This window comes from Etheostoma spectabile, chromosome 13, assembly GCF_008692095.1.
Source record: "Etheostoma spectabile isolate EspeVRDwgs_2016 chromosome 13, UIUC_Espe_1.0, whole genome shotgun sequence".
Lineage (NCBI taxonomy): Eukaryota > Metazoa > Chordata > Actinopteri > Perciformes > Percidae > Etheostoma > Etheostoma spectabile.
The window spans coordinates 17,804,536-17,816,957 of record NC_045745.1 but is presented as its reverse complement, the minus strand read 5'-3'; the positions used below and the strand labels follow the sequence as shown (position 1 = coordinate 17,816,957).

The window sequence follows — 12,422 nt, the reverse complement described above, 5'->3', positions numbered from 1 at the left end:
TGTAACGCAAAATTAAACCACATCGATATAAACAAGATTTCAGCGGGTGCGAGGACATTAGGTGCACCGGTGCGTCCTAGAGGAAAAGTATTACTCGCGCCCTAGAGCCCTGTGAGCTAACAGACGCTAACTAGCACTGGTCACTGCTGTTGTCTGAAAAACATCACAGACAGGACAAAATGTTGTGTTTACTAGAAAACTGGTAAACCTTGAGACCGACGTATAACCGACTCCTATCTGTTGAATTTTCCTCACGTTACTCTGTCCTCTGCGACGGTCTACATCTAGAAACTTAGCTGCGCGGTGCAGGGAACACCTCTGACTGGCATATGATCAGACAGTGGTTTACGGAGCGGTAGATAGGCTTTGCAAAAAGACCCGGAGCATTCTATGAATTGGCGCATTTAAAAAAATCGTTCAATCACGCAAATTTGATCATGAGAAGTCAAAATCGTGATTAAAATCTGATTAATTGTGCAGCCCTACTTTAGCTATCACTGTAAAGAAAAAAAGTAATTAATAACCATAGTATCGGCAATGATAAACTTTATCAGCTCTATTGTCACTGTCTCTGATATTGTTTTATTTTGTGTTAAGCGCAGAGATTTTAGATTATTTCTTTTTAATTGCTGCTCGTCTTACCCTGGGTTTAGCCAGCTCCTTAATCTTCTCAATCTCCTTGTGTGACAGCACGTCCAGGTAGCGTACAATGTGGGGGCTGTCCCACTCATCTTCCTCTTTCATGGGCTTCAGCAGGAGACGTGGGTTCCTTTTACCATCCTGGTAGCGACAGAACAACCGGCTGCGCCTCGCGTCGTTCTGGTTAAACATACAAGAGAAACAGAAAATAATAATATTATATTAAGAGAGGCTTGATATTGAGGGACTGAAATCAGATTTTTTTTTTTGACTGACCCCTGCTGACAAAATCCAATTTCACAAGATGATGGGTGGCCATAGAAGCTCATGCACACTCATGGTGCACCCATTTTTACATCATTTTGCATGTATAGACAGCAGCATTTCTCCTCGTCCTTTATAGCTTTCTTGCACCTGTTAAGAGAGGACAGTTTACACCTGTATAATTTCTCAGTACAGGTGGGTAACCTTACATGATTCCCAGAATAACTCATCCCGACTTCAAATTGAACAGAATTCTAATCAGCTTGAATAAGTGAAAACACATCTGTGGGTCTTCAGTGCTTTAATAAACAAGCCACATACAAGATAGCTGTAAATATGTGTTTTTTTCATGATTGTTTGATTAAAGTAAAACAGATACAGCTTTGAGAAGTTGTTATTGTGTCTGCCATCATTGCAAGCTCGCTGTTTTATGTGCAGGTTCTTGTACAATGCTGTTTAAAATTGACACAAATTTGATTTATGTTGAAGCTGTATTCTAATATCAAAATTATGTATCTATCCAATTTAAATGAATCTCAGCTACAGGTTTTTACATTACAGAGAGAAAGATTTGTCAATATGCCTTTGTTTTTCTGCTTCATGTCTCACCATTTGGAGCCCTTCCCCTCTGCAGAGAGCCTCATAGGCCTCTCTCTCTGGGAGATGGTCTTTAGGTCTGATGTAGGTTCCCAGCTGGATGGGCTCCTCAGAGGCAGGCTGGTAGTCCTGGTTCAGCTCGTTGAGCTGCTTTGACAGTAACCGCTCAAAGTACCGCAGGTTTCCTCCTGCCCTCTGGTGGCTGGGGTCTGTCAGTATAAGAAAATAATGATTCTGGAGAAGTAGAATAACCTGTAGAGTTGTGGAGTATAGAAGCTGCATTAAATAAACAATAGTTGCATTTAAAAAAGTGTTGTCCCTTTAATATCCATTGATATCATAACAAAGTCATTACTTCTAGTCAATTAAACAAACAAAAAAGTTTTTTCAGTAATCTTGGTGAGTCTTACTTTTTTTTCAAGCTTTAAGGCCCTGATAATTCTCTGGAAATTCAAAGCCAAACTGTTGTGACAGCTTGTTTAGAATATAATCTCATATTTTACTATAATAGTTCACCGAAACGTGTTTCTGAAAACATGTTAAGCGAGAAAAGCAAAGGTCAGTTTAAAAGATTTCTGTCAGATTTTGAGACTCAAGTCATCCCACTCGTCATTTCCAGGCTAGCACTACACCAATCAGATTGGTTATTTAAATCAGACTGCCGCAGTGACCAACTTCCAACTGAGCATGTCAGGTCAGCCAAAAACGAAGGCCAATGGCCCCACCAACATGTACATTAGTACATTAGTACCAAGTTACGTAAGTTAAGTACACTGTACCAGTACAGGAATCAGGAATACTCTCTCAAATCCTTTGGTACTGAAGCAATTACAAAGCAGATAGTTGAACAAGCACACACCCTTGTGGAGTTTTGAGGCAATACACTGAATCCTCAGTAAGCAGAGGCATTACAGCAACGTACAGTACCGGGCCTCTTGGTCATTATCATGTAGGAGCAAAGCTGTCATGTGTACCAAAATTACAGGAACCTCAACAGTAAACAAAGTGTAATCTAAGTATTGACTTAGTTAAGGTTCTTCTTGCAGGGAGAAAATGTGCAGTTCACTGGAGAGATTTAAACTCTTTGACAAGGGGTCAGACTACTGAGACGAGTCACAATTAACATACATGAGTATGTATACTTTTTACAACAGTGCTGTAGTACACTGACTTAGTTGCACAAATTTAGCCCTGCCAGTATAAATCCTACAGTTTCCTAATAATGGAGACCTGCTATAGACAAAAAAAAAAAAATCAAGAACGTTGACTGGTGGATTTAACTTGCACTTGATAATAACACTACCACTATTCATATAGGTGATGGGACATTGACAAAATCTTTATTCTTAATTTTCCTTCCGTCATCTACCCCAGCTTTTTGCTAAGTACAGTCCCATTGATGTGTTTATACATATGCCTTTTACTTGTATTTGTTTTACCTCTGTCTTTGTGTGTTCTCTGTTATGTATTTGAATATTACTATTGTAGCTTTAAAAAACAATGCAGTTCACTGTGTAACATGTCCCTATAAAAACAGAATAAGTGATTGCTGGCTTTGCTCTTCCTTGGTCCTGCATTTCCAGTTAGATTTGATTTGCGTAACGCTGGACTATATATTGTTCCTTTTCTATATCCTTCACAGTTTTCTTTTTTGGTTTGTGTATGAGCTATTACATTTACATGTTAAATGTTCATTGTGTTACTTTTGTAGCACTTGACGGCATAAAGTAGGTCTAAGTATGCTACATCTGCTCTAAGTCAATTCTTTTCACTTGACATGTAAACAAGCATACCACAGCTCTAAAAAGAAGGCCTGCAGCTGTCAACACAGCCCTTGATGCTGAGACTAAAATAACAGTTAGACACCACAGGCTCTTTCTTTGGATGGACAACACCCTGCTCTGGCAAGCACAGAGCACCACTGCAATGAGAGAGGAGGTGTGTACTGTGGTGATTAGCTAAACAGCAAGACAACCCATCAATTACCTCATAGCAGAGGACTGTGGTCTTAAATACAAGTGCTATTTTAGATTTCTAAAAGTTGAGACCATGAACCCATTCACCTATCCTTTATGGTAGCAAGAAAGACTGACTCAGGCAAGGATAAATGAATGAGAGAGCTTGTGTATTAGTGTACACACTGATTTAAGCTCATGTCTTTTGTTTGTACACTTGTGTATGTTGCACCTTACCAATAGCCACCAGCCGGCGTGTAAGCTCAATGGCCCGAGGTAGGTCTCCCATTTGGTAAACTGAATAGCTGAGGTAGTCCAAAATGTCCTCCTTGGAAACCACAGTTTCCTCCCCGGCATCCAGCTGCTTCAAGGACTGCTGCATCCACAGCACAGCGTGGTAATAGTCTGCATCATTATAAGCAGTCTTTCCCATATCAAAGCAGTCATCCACCGTGAGTATGGCATTGGAGTGTATACCTGGGGCAGGATTCATTAGATGTAAATACTGACAATCATACAGTGATTTTACCAAAATAAAAACATGTTCAATTATTTATGACATGTAATTCATCATTGCTGGATCATGTTTGAAGATGCAATGTGTTTCTGGGTCTCAATCCACTTTGTAGTTACTATTTTTTATGATGTTCCTTATTATTCTTGTTTTTTAAAGATTTGTTCTGGATGTAATTTGAATGCTTGCATTTAGTATTTTAGTTCAGGTTATATACTTAATATACTTACCTGTATATACGTATATTTCCACTTATAGCTACACTTACAAATATAGTAAATTATTTGTTTTTTATGATTAACAGACAAAGAGCATTTGTTGCACCTACTTCAGCTTTTTGAGTTTCTATAGAATTGAGCATCATACAAAATGTGAAAATGTAAAAGTATTTCTACCTTAGTAGGCATTTGATTCGTCACTATAAATTATGAATTGGTTTTAAGTGGTTTGCTGGTGGGCAGGTTGAGATATGCAGTCTGTCAACGAAGTTTATTGGATCCTTGCTCAGCATGAAAAGCAAAGTCAACTAGCACATACACATATAAAAGGTGTGTGCTATATTAATAAACACAAACACATACAGTACCTGCAAAAGTATGCACAAGTACACCCTTTTATACCAGAGTTGTTTCCAAAATGCGGCTAGAATGCCACTGAAATGGGACTGCAGTTTAAAACTTGGCAACTATGTTTCAAGTGCAACACAAGCAAACACTTCTGATCAGTTAGGATTTTAAAAGCAAATATGTGAACAATTTGAGGACTTCTGACTTTTTGCAACTCCTGGTAGTTTGTGTACGTATAATGTATAAAACATTGAATTTGACTGTGAGCAACTACAACTACCGGTAAATGTGAATTATAGTGCAGACAGCCGTGCATTATGCTAGGCCTGGGTGACTATGCAATATGTGACTTGGCTGTATAACCAACCAAGCTGAACTTGGGGACAAGGGATTCATCATCGGTCTGTGTATGATCAATGCAACTTTAATTGTGTCATTTGTTTACTTACCCAATCATGACCAACAACCAATGTATTCACTCTAAAATAACATTACACTTAACTCAACCCCACCTTTAACTAAGAGTAACTTTACTTAAAGCCCAAACCCCTAAAGAAGTGAGGGCTGGTCAACATGACCTAATTTCACAAAACATACCTTCTTAGGAGGTCCAAAACTCACACTGCTTTTCACAAAGACAGTAGTCTTTGGGTGGGTACATTTTGCCTTCCTCTCTTTCTTTCATTAAAAAAAAATAAAAATAAAATAAAAACAGTACACAATACTCTAGCCCTCTTAAAATATTCATGTTTACTCCTTGGTTACCTGGCAGCTTTCCTTTGGAGAAGGCCTCGGAATCCAGTTGGTACGTGTCCTGAAGACGCATCAATGCCTTGGCTGCACCCGTCTCATCCTCTGCATCTGGGAAGTATTGTCTGTGTATGGACATGTTGGAAATGAATCCTGGAAAGAAAGTAAAAAATAGTTATGTTGGGAAGGTCAGGATGGAAGTCAAGTAATGACCAAATGAATCCAAGGATGACGGCCATAATGTTAATGATCTACTTTGCATAATGTTAATAATCTACTTTGCATAACGTAATAATCTACTTTGCAATACCTTAGCAACTATTTACAGTATAGTAAACTATTGGCCCTAAAATACAAAACACTCAAATGTTGATACTTTTTAAAATCATCAAAATTCAGTTTTGCTACTTTTTAATCACCCACTGATACAAAACAACAGTGATTACATGGACAGCCAGTTAAATCTTGAGTTAAGCACCCAAAGCCACGTTTAAATATAACGCACGCACCGAAATGGGTCTTGGAAGGTGTGACCGTTCTTGATGGAAAACACACGATGATGGGGAAACATGCACACCAACATTAAACATTAAACTGTCAATTGCGTTAATTTTCCTTTTACGTGAAATATAAATACTATTTTGATTTACAATAAAACTGTAAATCCCCCCCCCCTCTTCTAAATGGCTTTTGAGTTTTGTTTTTCTTTTCCTCCTCTCTCTCTTTCTGTCTCAACGTGTTAGCAGCAAAAGTTAGTAATAACAACAAAAGTAACAGTGCCTATTGCCAATATATTTCATGTATTTAGGCTTATAATCCACAGTCAGTTCAAACATTCCTGACTTTCTGTCAATCAGAGCCTCAGTCTTCACTCAGATGCCCCAATATTATCCTTCTCATACTGCCTATACCAGTCACCCAAATTTTGTTTAGTGTCTTCACTGTCTTGTGTGGGGCTACTGACGACTATTAACAAGTACTACATACATTGGAGAAATATTATCATCTGTGGTCCTCCATAGTCCCCTTATTTCATTACTACATTCCTGATATCTCCATCTGCTGCTTAGATAATTGTGAGAAATGATAAAAGAAACTCTTACGAGGGCTGATGTGACGATTTCATTAAATGTTCTATGATTGTTACAAGCTCTGTAGTATTCAGCAGAGGCACCTGTTATCTAAATATATGAGCCTATACTGTATTTTGTATGATTGGCTAATTTTTTTCTCTTTCTCTTTTTCAGTGTTAATGTTATTTTAACGTGCTTTCTTGACATTGTATGTGAATACATCTGTGTTGCCAAAGCATAAAGAATAAAAGTACACACATTAAAACTTAAATCAAAATACTGTATATCTTTTATCTCTAACTGACTAATGGCCACATATACAGATTCACTGGTATGACACACAATTCATGCTCATCTATCTGCCTCACACAAGAACAGACTTTCAGGTCCACACACACACACACACACACACACAAACACCCACACAAAGGGAGAACATGGCCAAAATATGCAGAGATGAGGAACAGCTGTACATAGCAAAACATGAGAGTTTTCTCTTCGTTCATTGGGGGAGCAGAGTAGTTGACCAGAGCAGTTATGCAGAAATTTCCACACTGCAGTCCAAGTTATAATCAATCTGCTCACATACGCTCTTGATTTTATATTTTCTACTTGCTCTCTGCACGTGCTGAGAGAAGCCCCATAGAAATATGGTAAATGCTGCCCTTCAGGTAGATAAATGTATTAATGCAATGCCAATGAACAAATGCAGATTTGGCCAAAACATATCTGATCTGTTTAAATTAGTTTTCACTTAAGCAAAATCTACAGTCATTTTCCAAATGTATCCCTAGTTATTGCAGAGAGAAATGAGAAACAGGAACTTGTCTGGATGAAAATAATATAACTTTCTTGGTACATTGTGGTCTGAGCTAGCACAAACAGCACAACAGCTTGTTATCGTAGTGAAGGTCTGTATACTCTTGGTCAGGCAACAGGCCCATAGTTGTATGTGGCCAAAAAACAGACTCCAGATGGTATGGTTTTATAACCAATAACACAGAACATCCATGCTCCACAGTCACACCACACTTGTCCAGCTCAACTCCTCCTCCCTTCCTTTCTTCCATCTTCCTTTCCTTACCGTCAGAGGGATTCTGAAGCACCAGAGTCTCCAGTTCAGTCCACTCTGTGTTGAGTCTCTTCATCAGTTTGTAGGCGTTTACTGGGTGGGCCAGGTAGCCCTCTGGGTCAGAGGTGGACACTTTGGTTAGAGCATCAAGTTTGTTGGCCCAGCTAAGAGACAGACAGACAGACAAAGTGTTGTTACTACTCTAAAACCTTCAATACAACATTTTAAAATATATTATACTCAATCTATATTAATTCTTATTGACTTAACCTGCAAAAGCGAGTGCCAGTGTTCTTTTCTGTTCTGTTGCTCTTTTTCAGTCACAAGGAACACTCTGGTATTGACAAAAAAAGACTAAAGTTGTGTAACACTATGTTTTCCACGTAATGTACAAATAAAATAAAAAACATTAACACGGAAGGGTAATATGAGCTATGAAACACTGAGCACCGCCTCCACAGTTCTAACCACTAAATGGCTTTTAATTTTTAACAAATCTCTTTGTTGATAGAGCAGATATAAATGTTTAACTTTTTTAGTACTGTTGATGGTTGATGAGCAAGATAGTATTAATATTTATAATATGTGTCAGTGCTATTAAGATTATGTTGACACATTAATCCACACTGAGTGATATTTTTCAAGATCATTACCATGGTATCTCTGTTTAAAGACAACACAAATTAAGCCTCAAATGGACAGCAGTAAGGAGTCCCATCCTGTCAACGCCACAGAGACACTAAAAAGTCATTATTATGGTCAGTGGTGGAAGAAGTACTCAGTTCCTGTATTTAAGTTAAAGTACCAATCCAAGATTATAAAAATACTCCATTACAGAGTCTAAGTGACATTTACACACAGTAGGGTAGTTTAGTCCAGTGGTTGCCAATCATGGGGTTGTGCCCCTCCAGAAGGTCACAAGATAAAGATGTTCATTAATATAAAATAGTTGTGCACTATAGCTTTAAAAAGGTCCCATGGCATGAAAATTTCACTTTATGAGTTTTTTTTTTAACATTAATATGCATTTCCCCAGCCTGCCTATGGTCCCCCAGTGGCTAGAAATGGCGATAGGTGTAAACCGAGCCCTGGGTATCCTGCTGTGCCTTTGAGAAAATGAAAGCTCAGATAGGCCGATCTGGAATCTTACCTCCCATGTCTCTGCTTTGCCCACCCAGAGAATTTTACCCACCCATGAGAGAGAGAGAGAGAGAGAGACACCATGGCTTTCAAACGAGCAAAGTGGCAATTGGTCTAGGCCACAATTTTGGGAAAGAGACTTCAGATATGGTATTAGGGGACCACTTAGGTCTATATAAAAGCATTCAAAGAGCACCATGTCAATCATGGGACCTATAAATTAAACAATCTGAGAAGTCTACTAGGGAAAGGTCTCTTTGCGATACTGCTTACAACTAATTTTTTGTGAAGGGTCACAAATGAAACATTTTGGAAACCACTGATTTAATCTTTGACAATGTATTGTGTTTATCATATATTTTTTACATGAAATTGTAATATGAAAAGTAACTAGTTATTGTATTGCAAGAGTAGTAGAGTAAAAAGTACAATATTTCCCTCTGAAATGTAATAGTGATGTAGAAGCATAAAGAGCATTCAATGATAATACAATTTAAAAAAAGTACAATTCTCTCAAAATTGAACTCAAATACAGTACTTAAAGTATTAATTACACAGTTCATTTGTCACAAGGTTCAAATCTACCTTTTGACAGCAGCAAGCTTGGACTCTTCGGCTTGAATGTATTCCCTCAGGGACTGGACCAACTCTTTTTCTGTGTAGATCAGGTCCGTCATTTGGCCTGCAGAGAGAGAGAGAGATGGATGCTGAAGATGAGTGAGAGGTGTCTCTAAAGATAAAATCACCTTTCTTCCTTAAAAGATGTGTCGCCTATTCATTTCCTACGTCAAAGTGTCAAAAATGTATTTAATTCTATTTATTTAGTATTTCCTAGATGTACGCTCTCTATTTCTAATTTTAAAACTCCAAACAATATTTAATAACATTTAATCAAAAATCTTCCTGTAATGTAAGAGAGTTTCTTCTACTAACAATCCCACTGAGAACTTTTAGGTCTGTTGGGATTTTCTGGTGGACCGATAAAATGTATTTCTGGTAACACTGCTCAGACGAGTCCTCAGCCATAAACGGTGAGGTTTTGATTGTGTAGAATTACTCAGCAAACTACATGTGGCGTTCATCCATCAGTCTTTGAGTGGATAGTTGGGGTGTAGGGTGCATCTTATAAAAATTCCATGGAAACATTCAGCCATGATAAATTCCCATTTGTTACCATGGAAGATGAATAATGAAACACTTGAATTGTTCCTGCATGCAGCCAGCACAACTGACCAGCCAAGTGCAGTAAATTGAGGGGATTTAAGTTACAGTTTAACTTCTCCTGAGTGCTATGATGCTTACTGTGTATCAAAAGAAGTTTTGTAAACAATTGATCTTCTCACATATTAAATGAAGACAGGTAATTGCACAAAAGAAAAAGTTTATGGGGGATTTTTTGCAGAGAATTCGTAGTTTCTTTTAAAGTTAGGTCAGGAGATCTTAATTTCATCTGGAAAAATCTTGCCGAATGTGTTCGATCACTGTGAAGAAAACTTCATTTTTCTTTCTTTTTTTACAATTTCTATTTAAGTAATAGGTGGACCACAATTATTTCTCTTAAAAAAGTTATTCAAGCTGCCTTAAAAAAAACTGATTTAACTGGCCTGATCTAACCACTTCCTTCATGTAAAACCTTTTCTTATGACAAAGAAAAGCCTTCATGAGCACAAACTCTGCTCCCTTCTATATGTGGCACTCCGCTGTTGGGCCTATTTAGGGCAATTGCCACAGAATATAACAGTAAAAAAAAAGCTTTAATTTTCTGATAATGAATAATAGAAAGCCTAGTTAAATGTACCTTGTGGACTTTAAGACCTCTAGTAGCATTGTGGAGCAATTTTTTTTATGAGTGAGTCTTGTCCTGTACACAGGCCAAGGATGATTGTGACACGATGCACAGTCCTGCCAATGGCTCTAGGCGGGAATGCACCAAGAAACGCTGAAATGCGCCAAAAAAGCAAGCTAGTAAAAATGGCTTTAAACAGTGATGGATTTAAAATACCATTTTGCAACATTTGCAAATGTTTGAGATGAAATGAATGCATTCAAGTTGTGTGTTAGACCTCAAGGATACTCACAATTAGTTTTGGTGAATGTAAATATAACTTTTGTTTGTTTACAAGAAAATTCCACATGGTACATTCAAGTAATGCGAGAGATAGATCAATGATGCCATGCTGACAGATGTTCTGTTTTACTGTGGCCAAAGGTGCAATGTTTTGGTTATGAGTATAGCACAGTCACAGTCAGTCAAGTCCCAAATCAGTAGATGGGCCTGGCTTCAATCAGGAATACATTTTTTCCAAAAATAGCACTAAGCTCTTTGTCCTGAGGTGCATGACATAAAAAATATAATAATAAAAGCAACATATTGGCCTCAATGTCACTTTTGACGTGTATACAATGAATGCATCAAAAGGGGTTTTGTGGAGAACTGAGTCAAGAAACTTGCTCAATGGACCAAATGAAAAGGTGGAAGGAGACTTAATGTCAATTTTAATATAACAAAAATAACTAAACTCCAAGTAGTTACGAAAGGGTCCAAGCCTACCCGGCGCCAATCGGGCCCGACAAGCAGAGTCCGGGAAAGCGGAACCCAAAGCGTGACAACGGCAAGGCAAATGTCACGCGTTGCAAGAAATACTGCAACGCGTGAGCTGCAAGGTCTGCAGTAAATTGCAAATTCCCCATTTACATTCAGTCAGTTATAGGCCAAAATGTGTTTGGTTTGGTTTGATTCTAGCGACCCCTAAGGGATCTAAATTTTTGAGTTAATGGGAAAAAAAGTTCTCCTAGCTCTTCAAACCTACTTATGGAAGTGAAGATCTCAGCCTGTGTCGTCCAGCAGCAGCAGAGCAGAGCCCAGAGGATGCAAGACAGGAACTTCCTCATTTTGTCTCTTTCAATAACCTGCGAGGACAAACAGAATCACATCATGTCACATTAGATTTACAAGATCTAAGCCTATTGTCATGCGATGCCTGCTGTCTGTATAAATCTATGGATACAGTTTTTCATGTTGTCCTACTATTCTCCATCACCATTTAACACAAGCTGTGGAAAATCCAGCTGTTGCCCTCTTTAACATTCCATCCATCCATATAATTGCCAATGTGCTTTGTTTTCATATTGACCATAAAAAACTGACAAACTGTATTTGGATTCTTGAACCACAGAAATAAATATCCTTGCAGTTTGCATTACCCTTAGTCAACAGTTCACTTAATTACATGATGGTCTAACAATATTCAAAGTTTCCAGTATGTTTCCTATAAATGAGTCACTAATCCTGCTGGGAGGCATCATGTCATAATAGCCTCTTTTCCCAGTTCTCATTAGGAGAGAATAAGCAAGGACAATGTGAAAAAAGAATAATGTTTCTAACATTGTTTCTACAAAAAAAGCGGACACAGCCATAGGAACTAATTATTATTATTATAAAAAGTCCAGGTAAGGTCTTGTGTAAGTTAAAAGTTAAATTAAAATCAATTTTCCTTTTCTTGGTTTTACTCTGTTCATAACATAGTCATTGGCCACCAGATGGCTAATGAAAAATGTTGACGACTAAGGCCATGACTAAATATAGCTCAGACATTGTCCTTTGTAATAGAATTATAAACATAAGCTTGCACTGCAGAAACTCACAAGTAACTCACTTTAAAAAAGGTAACATCAAATCAAGTACAACATGTTATGTCCTTCCCATGCTTAACCGGAATTTTGCACATCCAGTATTTACGGCACAACATTATTGTTCAACTGCAGTCATGTTTCCCATGGCCACCTGACAAATCAAAGTCCATATTCACTATTCTTTTAGCTCTATTTTTGGTCTCTACAAACTCTGGGGGA

General features: G+C 37.9%; 1 protein-coding gene across 4 annotated transcripts in view; it reads right to left on the bottom strand.

The window, feature by feature from the left end:
- Nucleotides 1-11,480, bottom strand: part of LOC116700293 (prolyl 4-hydroxylase subunit alpha-2) — a gene marked incomplete at its 5' end in the record, with an annotated part of 35,721 nt that extends 24,241 nt beyond the window's left edge. For all 4 annotated transcript variants that reach the window (XM_032533354.1, XM_032533356.1, XM_032533355.1 and 1 more), the window contains 7 exon segments: nt 643-819; nt 1,513-1,709; nt 3,693-3,932; nt 5,301-5,438; nt 7,443-7,594; nt 9,156-9,252; nt 11,381-11,480. In XM_032533354.1, the coding sequence (XP_032389245.1) occupies nt 643-819; nt 1,513-1,709; nt 3,693-3,932; nt 5,301-5,438; nt 7,443-7,594; nt 9,156-9,252; nt 11,381-11,480 (1,101 nt within the window).
- Nucleotides 11,481-12,422: the final 942 nt, after the last annotated feature.